This window comes from Carettochelys insculpta, chromosome 3, assembly GCF_033958435.1.
Source record: "Carettochelys insculpta isolate YL-2023 chromosome 3, ASM3395843v1, whole genome shotgun sequence".
Taxonomy (NCBI): Eukaryota; Metazoa; Chordata; order Testudines; family Carettochelyidae; genus Carettochelys; species Carettochelys insculpta.
In genome coordinates, this window is record NC_134139.1 from 39,701,915 (window position 1) to 39,718,129 (window position 16,215).

Here is a 16,215-nt window from a genome sequence, read left to right on the forward strand (position 1 = left end):
TAGTAAGCACCTTTGTCAGTGTTATGTTGGTACAGTTCTTTTAGAAATAGGCCAGCTTTTGTGTGGCCCTTCTCCTTCCAGTGCTTAGGGGCAGGGTTTGGCCACAAGAATGGATAATAATGAAATGAGGAGGGAAAGGGATTACAGTAGGTAATCTTAACATCCTTTTGTTAATGGGTGACAAAGAAAAAAATCCTTGGGCTAGGGTTAAGACTCTTGCTCCACAAAGAAACAACTCATCTATACCTTCGCTGATGAAGATAAGTTGCCGTGTCTTCTGCTGAAGGCTTTTGGTCACTTGTTTGGCCTCTACACCTCCTAGTTCTGTTCTCTTTGAAGTGCTGTAGGCAATAAATACTATGGAGTGTTAGTATATAGAGCAGTCCATGCATCTTTAACAGCACAAGGCTTCTATGGCAGTATGACTAGATGGTCAGGAATTTTTACCTAGAATTCATTCACATGGATCATTCATTTATTGTAGTAATTAAGGAGCAGACTGACCATTTTAAAAACATGGAATTAGTCAGATTATGCCCTTTAGAAATCTTTATTTTGCATAGTAACAAAGAGATAACTGTGTTAGTCTATCTTCTATCAAAACAAAAAAGCAGTCCAGTAGCACTTTAAAGACTAACAAAGTAATTTATTAGGTGATGAGCTTTCATGGGACAGACCCACTTCTTCAGACCATTGCTATCTGTTCTGGTATGGTTATGGTCTGAATAAGTAGGTCCGTCCCATGAAAGCTCATCACCTAATAAATTACTTTGTTAGTCTTTAAAGTGCTGTTGGACTGCTTTTTTGTTTTTATTTTGCATAGTATATTTTTATGAAATATGTCAGGGCATCACATTGGGGATAGCTGTTTTTTAACACGCTAGCTTGAGGTGTACATTTAGAGTAAAAAGCAGTTGTGATTTGGTCCTGTGGAAACCAATGCCCCCATGCAGGAATACTGCTAAAAAAAATTGCAGTCATGCTTCCAGACCAAGTTGAAAACTATGAGTTAGAGCAATTAATTAACTAGAGTTTCACTGTACTGATTTTCTCTTGTAACTTTGATTGAAAACCATTCCCATCACCTGAAAGTCATCTCTCCTCATTTCACTACAGTAAAAGATCTATTATCCAGCACCCTCGGAGAACTAGGGTTCATCCTGTTCTAGTCATTCCTTTCTGACCTGTGCTGCAGTTTCCTCTGTCCCACAGCTGTTGAAGAGCTTTTAGTCAGACCACGAGGGTGAGAAGAGCTCAGTCTTGTGGTAGAAGAAGTGGAGAGGAAACAGGGCCCCAAAATCTATCCCACCGCCAAGCTATTTTTTCTCCTTCTATCCATATTCTGTTGTTCCTGACCCTTATAGATAAATGAGGATCCAGGGGATAGTTCAAGCTAATGGCTTTGAGCTCTGGTGGGATGGAACGTTAGCCCACATTCTACCACTTTAACTAGTATATATACTCATGTTCTTATTTTAAGAAATTGAGAATATAAAATATTTTACAAATTTAGTTTGGTAACAATTTTATTATAGTGTTTTTGTAACAAAACATAAATGTTATATACTGTTCAGCTTGCTATAAAGTCTTGCCCCTTTAGTGAAGCAAAGCATAGTCAGGTCTGATTTTTTTGTTTTTTGTTTTTTTTCAGTCAACAGTAAGGAATTCCTTGCCCAAGATGAAAGTAAAATCCCAGTGGATGAAGTGTTTTTCCACAGGTAATTAGATATTTGTGAATACTCATAACGAGCTTTGTTTCTAAGATGTAATTCTTTAGAAAAACAGTGTAGCATTTTTTCAGTTTGTCCGAATATGTTTACTTTGAAAAGTCTGTGGGAACTTGGATTAGCTTGAGTGATTTATTTACTGAAATTCCTTGCTGTATGTGAAAAGCTGAAAGTTGTGAAAAATATTTTAGAAGTGGGGTGATACCATAATCTTAAAATTTTAAGGAACGCTGTTCAAAATCAGTCTACTTCTCACATCACTTGGTTAACTTATTAGCCTGGAGTCATAAGCACTGGTTGTTGCACAACAAGTTGATTAATCCTATTTTAAAATATATAGTAACAGACAACCATGTTAGTTTGTATTCTAACAAAACAAAACTGATGATAACTTGGTTTGTTAAAATGGACCACGTTGAAAAAAGCAAACTGGTAGCTGTTTTGGGGGTTTTGTTTATTTTTTATGATCCTCCCCATATTTTTGTTTTTATAGTCAGTTTTGTTTGCAAGTTGTTATGCTCACAATGATAGTGTTTGAATTGCAAGCATTGCATAAGAAATGTCATTGAAAAACTGCAAATAATTTTTTTTTTTAATTCATAGAATCTTTGCTTGTGCTCTTAGGTTTTGCAAACATTTGGTTCTTTTCCTAACCTGAGATTTGAGCTAAACTTGGTAGTATCTTTAAAGTTTCTTTGTTAGTTGATGTTCATTCTGAATTTGGATTATTTGGTTTAATTCTTTAGTATTTATTTTCATTTTTAAATAGTAGGAAATGGAAGAAGATGTTCCTGTTAACACAATTGAGTCTCTGCTGCATACACTCCTGATAAATCTCTATTCCAAACCATTTTCACATCAGTGTGAAAACGTGCAGTTTTCAGTGGCAAGAGGCTTTCCATAGACGAGATACAGATAATGAAAAGACACCAGCTTAAAAAAGTATTTCCATTTGACAAATACTTATTGTTATCAGTAACACCTATGATGATTATTAGTGTTTGTTCAGTTTATGCACTTTTCTCCATCCTTTGTGTAGTAAAATTCACATTTTCTCCCCATACATAGTCACTTTTCCTTCTTGTTTGTGTGGGTTTTTCATGCTGCAATGAAGAGGAATCTTTAAAAATAAATAAATAAATGAGACTAAATCCACAAAAACTGGCAGAAGAATCTGACGGGAGAGCATAGTAATGAAACTACTTCTAAATTTTTTTTTCCCCAGCCAACTGGACTTCATGTTGACAATTGTTCTTTCAATCACACACATTTATACAGGTTGAACCTCTCTCATCTGGCACCCTTGGAACCTGATCAGTGCTGGACGAGAGAATTTACGGGACCACTAGAGGTCACTATCGTCTAACAGCATTACCAACACTTCCACTGCTTACTGGGCTGTTAGGAGTAAATAACAGCACAGAACACTAAAGCTACATCGATACTAGAGAGTTTTGTCGACAAAACTCGTGGAGCATCCACACTAAAAATGCGTTCTGTCAACAGTAAATTGACAGAACATGGCACTTTTGTGAATAGCCTTCAGCACCCCCTCTCCCCGCACCCAATGAGGCAGAACGCCTTTGCCAGGTGGATGCTCTGGGGGGCCCTCAGTCAACAGACAGGGCTTTGGGATCACTGGCAGTCCTGTCTGAGCTTCTGCCAGGCTGTTCTGTTGAGATAGCAGCCAGGCAATCAACAGAACAACCAGGCAGTCTGGTTGATCTCTGTCAATTTCAATCTGCTTTGCTGTCTGGCCACAATCTATTAACAGAAGTTTTGTCGGAAGACATCTTCAAACTGTAACTTCTGTCGACAGATTGCTGTAGTGTAGGACTAGTGGTTGTAAACAAACATTATGGGGTCATGAGAAACTTGGCTACACCCATAATAAGTGGTCATATAGCTAACTAAAATCAGGCTGGATTATGGATGTTGCTGGACAAGAGAGTTCCAGATTAGAGGTTCAACCTGTATATGGATTGTTCCTGTAATATTTTTAAATTCATAGTCATGAAAAAAGCTTCTGAAACCACTAACTAGGCATTTTCATTACTTTAAATCTTGCATTACTTCACCATTACCTTTTTTTTAATGGACAAATAAATGAAATATAATTCTTTGAATTGCAATCCATACTGGAAACCATCCCAGCTAATACTTAGGTGATACCTAGCAGAATAATATACAATGCAGGTAATCCATGTTGTGGCTCTGTTAAAATAGATGTCTTAAGAACATACCACCAGTAACGTGACAATTTTTTAATATTTCAGATTTTATAAAAAATTTAATAAAGAGAGAGAGAAAAGAAAATGTCCAGCAGATGAAGAAAGTGTGGAAGATGTAGATGATGATGAATTTGAAAGAATACTAGGTAAGGCAATATTTTTCATAGCTGGCTTTCTCAGTCCTTAATCCATCAAGGAACAGCCTATGTAGGCTAATTTTTAGTTATTGTCTTTAATGAGGGCTCTGTAATGTGATTATGCATTTCTGCCCATGGCTGCACATTAGATTGCGTGTACCTTTAAGTGTCAGCAAGATTAGAGTTTGACTCCTAGGCTGTGTCTACACTTGCATTACTCTTTTGAAAGAGGTATGCAAATGAGACAGAAATTTGCATATCTGGTACTTCATTTGCATGTTCCTATTTCAAAATAGCTTCTTTTGAAGAATTCTTTCGAATATTGGGTTTACTTTTGAGAGCCGTGTCTACACTGTTTTCTTCTTTTGAAAAAAGCTGTTTTGAAATAAGAATATGCAAATGAGGTGCCAGGTATGCAAATCTGCACCTTATTTGCATTTTGTTTCCCTCATTTGCATACCTCCTTCACAAGGAATGCAAGTGTAGACACAGCCATAGAGGACTAGTTTCTCATGTGCGGCTGAGGTGGAGGAAGGATTTATGCATTTTCTATGCACACTAGCCAGAAAACACAGAAAATGAACTTTAACCTTTTTTTAAAAAATAATCTGTTTTTCCAGGGCAAAAGAATTATCTTTCAACACATCCTATACTATTATTTTTGCATTTTGAATTACCTTGTTACTTGCTGTCAAATGATTTGTAAACTAATTTACCAGTTTTCCACAAAAGTGAACTCTGTACTGGGATTTTTCCTTATTGAGTCAAAAATGTAAACAGTGAATGCTTGAGAAGATGAATGACTTCAAAATAATGACTATAAGTTTACACCATGAGCATTCAGTCTAAGTAACTTCAAAATGTTTTGTGTGGCTTTGTTACAGTAACACAGAAAATTCCACTTTTTTTTCTTTCAGACTCATTTGAAGGTGGTGATTACTTTGATGCTGTTAGCACGGATGACCTTGATTTTGCTGTGTAAGTGTTTTTATTATTCTGCTCTTTCTGTACTTTTTGGTGCAGATTTTCACTCTGTCTGGTTAGACAGAATTGTTGAACACTGCACTGCTGTTTCTTCCACTTTCCTCTGGGTCGCGGATGCTGATGCTGTGGCCCTCACAATTTGACTCATAAAGTGTGAGAATGACACTTTATTTGGGTGACAGAATGATCCAGCAAGCAAGTCAGTACCTTCTTGTTTTGTCTCTCCCTGGTTTCATGGACAGGAAATGCTACTGACTGTAAACGTAAATTGGAATGACACATGATGATATAACCTGTATGGAAAGTGAAAACTGGGATTCTTATCCCATGATAGAAGTCCGGAGTTCTATAACTTAATTCTCAATAACTCACTGGCTCCATTAATGACTGAAAAAGTGTAGTTCTAAAATTTACTGGAGAAACATGTTTTGCAAGGAGAGGGAAAAATATAGCTTATACTAAATCTCAAAAGAACTTTGATACAGATCTTGTTCCCTCTAAGTCGTCATCTTTCTGACCACTTCCGTAACTCATCATTCCCCTCACTAAAAGAAATAACCTTGTAGAGTTTCAGAATAGGTCAGTTCCCCTCCTTTATTCCATTAAAATACTGTACAATGTCAAATCTTCACTATTCCTTTTAATAGGTTTGCTAAGGATTCTTGGGGTGTCTTTGAAAGCAGCTCAACCATTTCCTGGGGAAAAAGTTTTTAAAAACAAACAGGGCCCATTAGGACATGTAACACTTAAGATGACAAACACAGCTGATGCATTTTAAAAGTATTTAATCACAGGACTCCTTTTTTTTTCCCCTAAACGTTTTAAAGCATGTGAATTTTCAGAGGCATTCCTTGTGTTAAATTCAATCTAATATTTCAGTTAAACATTGGATTACTTTTAAAATTTTGTATGATACTTTGCTTTCTAGTACAGCATTTGAAATAGATGGATGTTATCTGTAGCAATCTGAGGAGGCTGGAAGTGCTGAATAGTGGTATTATGTATTTTAGTAATATCAAAAACAAGTCCAAAGGTGGTAAGAAAAGTCAAGGAGGTCAGGAATCAAGTGATGACTTGGAAGATTCTGATGATGAATTCAATGAGATGGACGATGAAGAAGTCTCCCTGGGAAGTATGGATGAAGAGTTTGGTGGTGATATTGATGAAGAGGGAGGTGCATTTATGGATTTATCAGATGATGATAACAACAGTTCTGGTAAGATAACATTCGTTACCAGGATGGAGGCATAAAATGACAGTAAGATCAATTAAATCCACGTATAGGGACCTAAATCAGAGGCCTGACTTTCAGAGGTGCTGAGCTACCAGCAGCTCCCATTGAAAGCAGAGAGCTGCAGATACTCATTGCCTCTGAAAATCAGGCCATTTTTATTAGAGACTAAATATGGAATTAGATACCTTATTTTAAGCACACATCTTTGAAAACTTACTCTCAAATACTTTGCAAACCATACATTCTGTTCTGCACTCTAAAGGTCTGTTTTGTCATTCCTGAAATTTTATTTAGAACTACAACAAAAACTTGCGCCTAATTATTTTACTTTTCTATAATAAGTATTTGAAACTGTGACTTTACCTGATCACACGTTATTAATGTTGTTAGAAATTGTTTACATGGAAACCACTATTTTAAAAAAAAATGAGATTAAGGGAACATTTATAATATTGGCTTGTTGAGGTCTGGGAATATGATCAGGGACTGAAGTAATCTAATCGGATTTTAATGGCTGTCTTTCATATGGGCACTCCTAGATATAACAGCTTGCTAGAATTGCATTTTGTTTATCATTTCAACAGGTAAATAAGAAATGATCAACATAATCTAAATAGTCCTAGTTGCTAGAAATGATGGTGTGGGCAGGATGGGACTATTTAACAATAGGTGTTATCAAAAGAAATCTCTTTAGTTTGTGTATAGTGTAATGACATTTACGTGTAGTAACATTAATGGATAAAAATCGAATCCTTCCAAGCCTAATAACATACCACACTCTTCTTCAAATATATATGTTTGACATAGTACAATGATAGTAGGCAAAAGAGCCATATAAAGGTGGCATGAAAAACTTAACTTGGCATTTAGCAAGATCTGGATTCAAATTAAAAATGTGAGTATTTCTATTGTGGCTTTAATGTTTTTAAGGGCAAACTCAAAGAATAACAGGGCAAATGTCTTAGACATGTTAGTCCTTTTTAGTAGTTTATATTGTGCATATTAAAGTGACCAATTTGATTTTCTTTCATAATAGATGTAAAGAATAAAGATCAGGTTAAGTCCATCGGTAAAAAAGGCAAGAGAAAAAGAGATACTGATTTTGCTGGATCATTTGAAGGTAAGGAAAAATAATTGAAGTTTGAGAGAGGGTTAGAGGGTGTTGAGGGTTAATAAAATGATATTTTGCCTATGGAAATGAGTTCAAATTCCATTTTAGTGAGTTTCTTACCTAGGCACATGCTGCAAACCCAGTCATTCTGGTACAATTGAGTATTATTGGCGCCTCATTGAGAGGTTGTTAGGATTGCTGAATTAGCATAGATGGAGCGAAATATGGCTTACGGGCCGCATCTGGCCTGCCAAGCCTTTGGATCTGACCCACAGCCTTTTGAGACCCTCAAGAAGGCTACCTGCCTGCCACACACCCAGGCTACTCAAAGAGGCTGGCTGCTGGGGCTGTTTCCATGCCCCCGGAATGTGGAAGTGGCTGGAGGACACCACACAGTGCCCTTGCCACTCTGACTGGCTGGAACCAACCAGTGAGAGTGGTGAGGATTGTGCAGAGGTTGGGGCAGAGCGCGCACACTCCTGAGGGGAACATGGCCCTAGTAGCCAGCAACTGTGAGCAGCGTGTGGCTGCAGCAGGCAAGGAGCCTTTCTGAGGGTCCTGCTCGCTGGGAGCTTCCTAGGTAAAGTGCCTCCAGGTTGGAGCCTGAACCTAGCTCCCCACTCCCTTTCATATTTCCCCCGGTCACAACTGCCTTTTAGATACTGCAACCTGTCCTACACCCCCTCCCCCAAGCCAGAATCCTTTCCTACTCCCATATCCTCTCACTAGCCTTGCAGCCCTTGATGCACTCCAATCCCTGGCCCCATGTCACAACCCAAACCTTCTATACTTCCTCCTATACTCTTTTCTGAGATCAGAATCCTCTCCTGTACCCATACCTGCTTTTAGACCCTGCACCCTAATCCCCAGCCCTGGGTCACAAGCCCCTCCTTTGCTCAAGCTCCCCCTCAGACCCCACACTCTCCTGCACCCCAGTTCACTGCTCCAAGCTCCCATCTGCACCCAACCTCCGTCCCAAGACCATGCGCCTCCTCCATAGAAAAGCACCACCCTTGACCACTTGCCAAAATCTTGGCATGCCCCCCATCAAAAATTGCCTACCCTGAATTATGATATATGCTATGCACAGAACAAGTTTGTGCTACTGACCGTCTTATAGTGTCGTCTAGATTTCTTTTAAAAAGCAGTCTGGACTCCTCATGTTTTCCTAGAGCTGGGGCCTGCTGCTTGTATTGAAAACAAAACTAAAATGCAAGCTTTAAACTCAGAATGAGTATATGGAGTGTTTTAGGCTTGGAAATTGAGTGGGTGAATTAAACAGGTATGGTGTTTTCTTTTCCCACTCACTTAAACAAAGTTCCTTACAGCCATTGCTGTAGCTCAGTAATACTCAGACTAATGCTTAAGAGCCACAAGTGGCTCTTTAATGTCTCTTGTGGCTCTTTGCAGCATGTGACATTAAAATGCTGATTTAATAACCAACCAGGTTGCTTTTATTATGTTAATAACCAACTGTAGTTGATAAAACGATATTTGGTCAGTCATTTTGCTCTGAGAATAATATATAATGGTCAGTGTCTATACTGGCGACAAGGGAGGGAGAAGTCTCTCATAAGATGCGAAATCTTCTGTTGCCAAATCTGGATGTTTTTCCTGGCTAGTTACTTTGAAGTGTGTGTTCCCTCACTCTTTAGTTGACAAAAAGCACTTTTTGGCAACAAAACATGGTAGTGAAGACAAGCCCTTAAATCAGATACTTTGGACTAGGTGATTAAAGGATGCCCTTTTTTTGGTTTGGTGATAGTGCCTGGGATGATGTATAATTATCTTTTGATTACACTATCTTTTTTTCTGTTTGAAGGAGCAAAGCACCAAAAAAAAAGAAAATTCAAAGATGCTGGCATGGTTGCTGCTGCAGAAGAGGTAAGTGATCAGTATTGCTTATGGAAAGATACACCTATGCAAAATACATCATCAGGTGTTTTCTTAACTATATATGAACTAATCTCTTTACAGTTTGGCTATCTTCTGGATGAAAATGTTGGATCCAAGTTTGACAACATTGGTCTGAATGCAATGGCTAACCAAGATAATGCAAGTAAGTGCAGTCCCATATTCTAGAAACAAAAGCTATATCTTGACTGTATTTAAGTAACTATGCACAGTTTTTTGATGATTATCAATTTTTAAAAATAACTTCCTTTAAAATGGGGTACCCTTTAACTTAAATCCACAAAAAGATAAGATTTTGCTCCAGCATAACATTTTTTTTTAATGTAAGTGCACATAGAATATCCGCTTATTTAAGGGCTCTAGGTCTAGTCTAGATGTGGCCGTACTTTTTACTTGTATCATTAAATTCTAAATTACCTAACTTTAGTTCTAGAGGCATTTACCTTTCTCCCCTGGAAATTCTGCTGGTATAAAAGCTGAAGCACTTGGTGGGAAATTATGTAATCTGTGTTTAACCAAACACACCACTCCCCAGTTTTGGTAGACACAGAACAAAAAGTCTTTCACAGTCACAAATAAAATATCTGTTTTTCAAAGGAGCGTACAGATTTAATCACATCAAACAGACAAAACCCGAGTACAATTAAAGCTTTATTAATTGTATGCATTTCATCTAAAAACTGATGGCTTCCCTCTTAAATGTTGAATATTTTCACTCAACAAGTATTAATGCAAACTATTTGAGAGAATTGCTTTCTTGTGTCCTAAAATGTATGCCTTTGCAACAGATCCAGAAGGTTGATGTATAATAGTTTATGCATAACGAAAATTTATCGGTCTAAAAATCCAATAGTTAGTACTTCAGTATTTTATGAATATAGGGGGCTAGCCATTAGTCTTATTTATTCAAATTAAAACTATGTCCAAAGGATACATTAATTATCCACCACATCTTGTCATCTTCTTCCTCTTCCCTTGTAGGCATCAAACAACTCAAGTGGGAAGCAGAGCGTGACAACTGGCTCCACGACAGAGATGTAAAAAATATTATCAGGAAGAAAAAACGGTTCAAATACAAAGGCCTGAAAAACAAACACAAAGTCAAAAAGTCAAGGAAATGAATGACATTTTGTTTTACATTGCTTCTGTTTTTACTTACTTCTAATTTTTGTTGTTTAGCCATTTCCGTCGGTCTTTCTCCCTTGCTTCAGAAACTCCAGCCCATTCATTGCTTTTGTAATAAACTGAGAGAATACGTAAGAAAAGGCATCAAGTCATTTGTTCTTATTTGAATCTAATTTTATTAGATTTACATTCATCCAGTTCTGAGCAGGAAAATCACTACAGTTGTCTCTGGCTAAAAGGTATTTTAATACCTCTGCTTTTCTGGAGGGAAAAACAAATTAGCAGCAATGCAAAACTAGAGGTTGTACCTCCCAAGAGAGGGACTCTGTAGTTCAGTGCTGGAGCAGAGAGCAGGGGGGCAGGGCACAACCCTGTGTAGCCAGAGCCTGGCAGGAGTTTGTCCAGCAGCCTGCCCTTGCTCAGGACCATTCAGGTCCAGAGGGTATCAGACAAGGGAGGTCTAACCTATACAGTTTGTACCTCCCTCACCCAGTACCCTCAGGACTTCAGTGATCCCAAAAGAGGGAATTTGCCTAACCAAGGAAGGTCAGCCTCCTGGCTGCTAGGTGGGGTAGGTGCCAGCAGGGCTCCCCTCGTAGCTGCCACCAGTTCCCTGCCCCTGGGGTGCTCCCTGTAGGGCTGCCAGCTGGGCTCCATACCCCAGCCAGGATCCCCAACCCAGCTCCCTGCTGTTGGGCTTCCCTGGCCTGTATGGGCTCATGACCCAGCTCCCTGCTGTGGGGCTCCACTGGCCTGGCTGGACTCATGTTCCAGCTGGGGTCCCCGACCCAGCTCCCTGCCATGGGGCTGCCAGTGGGGCTCCCTGATCCTGGCTGTGCTCCCTAGAGGAGCTGCCAGTGAGACTCCACTGCAGCTATGTGGCTGGAGCTCTTTGGTCCAGCAAGTGAAGTCCTGCTGGATTACGGATGTTGTTGAATGAAAGCTTCAACCTGTAGAAGATAAATCACTGTCAAAAAGAAATGAGCTTTATCAAGTGTCCTCTTTAAGGCTGTAACAAGTAACTTACGTTCCAGAATTGATGGCAATCTCATGTTCATTGTATGCCTGAAATCTGATAAGAGAAAAAGAAAAATTACAACTTCCCCTTCCCCTCCCAAAAAACAAATATTTGCAACAACACGGTGTTTAGTCCAGTAGTCAGCAACCTTTCCAAGGTGGATGCCAAAAATTGACCTTTTGACCTTGATGTATGGTCTAAGTGCTGGTGATACTTCTTAAAATCACTAATATTCCTACTTACAACAGCTTCATTAATAAATTAAGATGCAGAGCTTTACCATTTAGCTGTGGCTGGTAGCATGAAGACAGCCCTGGCATGTAGAAGTGGAGCTGATGTGCTGGGGGACAACCGAGCTGAGGGACAGAAACTTAGGTGGCCCTGGGGAAGCAAGACCTCTGAAAACCTCACTGTAGGGTGACCACATTGCCCTATGGCAAATATGGGACACTGGGCTCCAGGGATGGGGGGTTGCTGTTGCATGTCAAGGCATCTTGCTAATAGAGGCAGCTGCCCCATAGTGAGGCATCAGGGATGAGGGCTCCACAGGTGCCCTCTAAGGGGGAGTGGAGGATGGGAGCTCTGCAACCTTCAGGGTTTCACAGCCATCCACCCAGCAGGGGCAGGCAGGGGATGCGGCAGTTGCTGTGCAGCAGGGATCCTTGGCAGTAGCCACCACACTGGCAAATGGGGCAGCCACCCCATAGACGAGCTTCACTGCAGTGGGTGCTGCCCCCCCTCAGCATGGGGTGCCAGGAACGGAAGCAGCTGCCCCATGGTGGGGCTCACTGGCAGTGGGAGCTGCTATTGTGCATTGCTGGGAATGGAGCAACTGCCCCAAGCAGGAGCACCCCTGCAGCAGGAGCTGCAGCCCCAAGACACCAGATGCTGGGGAACAGAAGACCCCAAAAAATGGGACAATTTGCCCATTTTCTTTAAGAAATCAGGATGCTTGTGAGACAGCTTAAATAAGCAAATGTCCTCAAAAAGAAAAGGGGTGGGGATTGATGGTCACTCTACTTGACTGGAATTAACGGCCTGCCTGGAAGATGGTGGCAGCAACTGGTGGGGTAGCAAGACAGGACAGAAATGGAAAGCAAGAGAACTCAGCCCCCCCCATCCCAGATGGGGCAGATGGCAAGTGGGGTACAGAGGGTCTCTCATCTTGGAGGTAGAGTCAGATGACAGAGGCAGGAAGAGGGCAGTGAGGCTCAGTCCCTGTCCCCAGGGAACAGGGAGCAAATGGCAGAGGGAGCAGTATGTGCAACAGAGGGAAACAGTCCCACCCCACCTTTGGCATAAAGAGCCCAGCCCCCCACACCTGCAGCCTGAAGGGCCTAGCCCCATGCTCCCTGCACTCTTGGCAGCTCTGCACCACCCCTCCACTGGTCAGCTCACAGGTGTGGCTCACACATCCCTACCTTCTCCTGGTGGCCCTGCTGGCAGTGGTGTGTGCCTCTGGAAACGGGGGTACCTGATGATCTCTGTGCCTCTGCTGCACAGAGGGAGGAGGGGCAGGGCTGCGCTCCTGCCTCAAATACCAATGAAAACTGGCTCACATGAGGGGGGTTTGTGAGCCTGGTTCAGCCTTTAACTATAGATACCACTAATTTAATTTCTTTCAATATTTTGTGGTGTTTGTCAAGCCACATATTTGGGCTATTTTTATTTACAATTTGATATGCTTTGAGCATAACCCCATCAGTGAAATACACCAGAAAAGCCTGATAGGCCCCTCTGAACATCTGGCATTGAGCTCTTAATATCTTTCCTTTTGAAAAAGATGTAAGAAATTCTCCCTTTGAAAACTGAGGTTGTGGAATCCAGAGGTTTTTACAAAAAGATTGAACCAAGGAACTCACCAAGGTTCATTACAAGTTTCCAGACAACCTTCATTATTTGACTATAGCTTAATCTTAACATTTGCATTCTGGGAGGTGAAAATAATTGCTCCAACATCTGTGCAAATTTAAATTTGAGCCCAAGTTACCCCTCAAAACTGTTCACCTATCTATGTCAGTATACAACCAACTTCCTTAGTCTTTGTCATTTACTATTAGACTAAATTCTTGGAATATAGCCCAGTAAATTGTCTCCCCCCTTTCTTAATATTACATGCAGAGTTGGTTTTTATAACTACTTCGTTTACACAGGCAAAAGCAAAGAGTAGAAAAACCACTATGGACTAGTGTGAACAGAAGTTTCAACTTTTTAATTTGGAGAATGTAACACTCACTTTTTTATTTTTAGTTTTATTATAAGAAACGTTGGTACCCACTATCAGCTGTAATTTCTAGAACTACTTTATTACCTTGACTTGTATCCATTTTGTAATATAGTAAATATGCTCCAGCAACTCCAGCCATTTCCAAAAGTAAAACTCCTTTGAAGATCTTTCTTGCAACAGGTTCCATGCCTAACTTTAAAAAATATATCTGGATAAATGTTTTACTTTCAAGATACTGTTTTCAGTTTTGAACTAAAGCAAGTTAACAATGAAGATACCAAGAATTTCTGCCTACTCCTTCATGACTGTCTTCACCTTGAGTCCAGAGTCCTGCAAGTGTGGAATGCCTCAAATATACAGACCAAGGATGAATTTAACAGCCACTGCACTCCTTGGGAATTCCTGCTGACTTCAGTGGGTGCTGGATCAGGCCCTTGAAGGGACATATAGGCTGTGTCTACACTAGCCAAAAACTTCAAAATGGCCATACAAATGGCCATTTCGAAGTTTACTAATGAAGCGCTGAGATACATCTGTTCATAGCAATAAGTGGACTTTGAAGTAGGCGGAGTCCTTTCGAAAAGGAGCCCCGACGGGATGAGCTGCAGGGCGGTGAGCCACATCAATTTCAAAGTGCTGTGGCTGCCCGCATGCTAATGAGGCACTGAGTATGTATCTCAGCGCTCCATTAGTAGACTTCGAAATGGCCATTTGCATGGTTATTTCCAAGTTTTTGGCTAGTGTAGACATAGCCATAGTGTATTGCCCAGGAGTGCAAGTGGTTTTTATTTACCCCATGGACCTTTCTATATACTTAAAACCAAGTTTCAGACAAGTAGTGCTCTGGATGGGTCAACATTTAGCTGAGCCATTCCGCAGGGCATGGGCCTCCTTGCCTGATGTCACGTGATATCAGTATTTCATGCCTTGTGGAGGCACCTCAGGACCCAAAGACTTAGCATGACCTGTGCCTGCAGCCTGACCACAGCGGCCTCCAGAGCAGCCTGCGGCAGCTGGCGACTCCCCACCGAGGGGTCGCCTAGCGCCCCTCACAACTGGCACATAGGCTACGTCTACACGTGCCCCAAACTTCGAAATGGCCATGCAAATGGCCATTTCGAAGTTTACTAATGAAGCGCTGAAATGCATATTCAGCACTTCATTAGCATGCGGGCAGCAGCGGCGCTTCGATATTGACGCGCCTCCTTTTCGAAAGGACGCCACCTTCTTCGAAGTCCCGTTATTCCAATGAGCTCATGGGAATAAGGGGACTTCGAAGTAGGCGGGGCCCTTTCGAAAAGGAGCCCCGTCTGGACGCGCGATGCGGCAGCGAGGCGCGTCAATTTCGAAGCGCCGCTGCCGCCCGCATGCTAATGAAGCGCTGAATATGCATTTCAGCGCTTCAGTTTGGGGCACGTGTAGACACGGCCGTAGAGCCCCTAACACGACCTCCGCTTCAGGGGCTGGCTACGGCGAAGGGCCTTTTCTCCTCGGGCGGCTCTCACCGATCCATGCCACCGGCCCCAGCTGCCGGAAATGAGTCTGGGGCTGTAAGCGGCGCCAGGCCACACAGGCTCGCACGCCGCCCGGCTCAAAGCCCAGCGCGCTGCACGCACGCGGCGAGTAAAGGCGCGAAGCTCTGAAGCGCGAGCGCACAGCGGAGCACGGGGCCGCTCACGGCCAAGTGACGCAACGCCTGCGCCACGTAAAAGACGGGGATCACGTGACCCTCGCGCCCTCCCCCCCCCCGGCAGAGGCACGTGACTGGCGTGCGCACGTGATCCGCGACACTGAAAACCCCGCAGGGCTCTCCGGCTCGCTCCAGCAGCGGCCAGCAGAGTGACCCGGAACCTGAAGGCAGCCAGTGCTTCCGCATTATAACCCGAGGGCCCATTACGGTCACCTGTTGCAGCCGCGAGACACGACACCGCGAATCAGTAGCGCGCGCCGTTGGGGTCGCACCCGCCGGAGGCCCGACTTGAGGAACACCCACTTACCGCGGGGAGACGTAGGCCTTGGCGCAGGCGCAGTCTGGTTTTGTGCCTATCACGCAGCCGCGCATGGGCAGAGCTTAGTAAGGCTTGCGGTGAGCGCATGCGCCCTCCAGTTCCCCGGTCTTTGCACCCATGGCGGAGTTGGAGCCAGGCGTCCACCTGCAGCACAGTGTGTCCTGCCGGTCTGCGGTCCCTCGCTGCTCCCAGACCCCGCCCCTGCTGCAGTACCCACCTTACCAACTCTGCCCCTGCCCGTGCCTGAGGGCCTTTGCCTTAACACAGTCACAGCATGTACCAAATACTCCCGCTTCGCTCGCAGAGCCCGTCCTCAACACAAGCATTCCAGCCCCTCCCCAGGACCTCACGCCCCCAACACATCCAGGACGCTACTCCCCCCAACCTGCCTTAAGCACCCTACCTGCACCCTACCCCAATATGTGCTAAATACCAGGGCTACTGTGCTGGCATCCCAGCCCCAAGGTGGACCAAATGCTCTACCCTGGCACTGGCATC

General features: G+C 42.6%; 3 protein-coding genes across 6 annotated transcripts in view; 2 read left to right on the plus strand and 1 right to left on the minus strand.

Moving 5' to 3' along the window:
• CEBPZ (CCAAT enhancer binding protein zeta) overlaps window positions 1–10,459 on the plus strand; it is a 25,088-nt gene extending 14,629 nt beyond the window's left edge. The window contains exons 9-16 of the mRNA XM_074989663.1: window positions 1,652–1,718; window positions 4,004–4,104; window positions 5,013–5,073; window positions 6,090–6,295; window positions 7,350–7,433; window positions 9,247–9,308; window positions 9,402–9,483; window positions 10,320–10,459. Of these exons, the coding sequence (XP_074845764.1) occupies window positions 1,652–1,718; window positions 4,004–4,104; window positions 5,013–5,073; window positions 6,090–6,295; window positions 7,350–7,433; window positions 9,247–9,308; window positions 9,402–9,483; window positions 10,320–10,459 (803 nt within the window). The remainder of the gene's footprint in view (window positions 1–1,651; window positions 1,719–4,003; window positions 4,105–5,012; window positions 5,074–6,089; window positions 6,296–7,349; window positions 7,434–9,246; window positions 9,309–9,401; window positions 9,484–10,319) is intronic.
• On the minus strand, window positions 9,972–15,728 carry CEBPZOS (CEBPZ opposite strand). 3 transcript variants are annotated; one of them, XM_074989674.1, is made up of 5 exons: window positions 15,612–15,701; window positions 13,793–13,897; window positions 11,491–11,535; window positions 10,498–10,582; window positions 9,972–10,420 (listed from the first exon to the last, which is right to left on the minus strand). In XM_074989674.1, exons 2-4 carry the CDS (start codon window positions 13,893–13,895, stop codon window positions 10,500–10,502), a joined length of 231 nt encoding a protein of 76 aa, XP_074845775.1. In that variant the 5' UTR covers window positions 13,896–13,897; window positions 15,612–15,701; the 3' UTR covers window positions 9,972–10,420; window positions 10,498–10,499. The 3 variants fall into 3 exon arrangements, with proteins under 3 accessions (XP_074845775.1, XP_074845774.1, XP_074845773.1); XM_074989673.1 differs by lacking the exon at window positions 15,612–15,701 and adding an exon at window positions 15,706–15,728 and having other exon boundaries at window positions 9,972–10,582; XM_074989672.1 differs by having other exon boundaries at window positions 9,972–10,582.
• The window catches only part of SULT6B1 (sulfotransferase family 6B member 1), a 20,039-nt gene continuing 19,520 nt past the window's right edge, over window positions 15,697–16,215 (plus strand). The window contains exon 1 of one of the 2 annotated variants that reach the window (XM_074989671.1): window positions 15,697–15,716. The gene's annotated coding sequence lies outside the window, so the exon portion shown is untranslated. Of the gene's footprint in view, window positions 15,795–16,215 lie in introns of both variants that reach the window. The other variant, XM_074989670.1, reaches the window with a different exon arrangement.

Bases quoted from the DNA above. Each gene is read 5' to 3' on its own strand.
- CEBPZOS (XM_074989673.1), bottom strand. From the start codon at position 13,895: ATGGAACCTGTTGCAAGAAAGATCTTCAAAGGAGTTTTACTTTTGGAA. The intron at 11,536-13,792 runs GTAATAAAGTAG...TTCTCTTATCAG, and splicing joins CAAAATGGATACAAGTCAAG to ATTTCAGGCATACAATGAAC. The intron at 10,583-11,490 runs GTAAGTTACTTG...GTATTCTCTCAG, and splicing joins ATTGCCATCAATTCTGGAAC to TTTATTACAAAAGCAATGAA.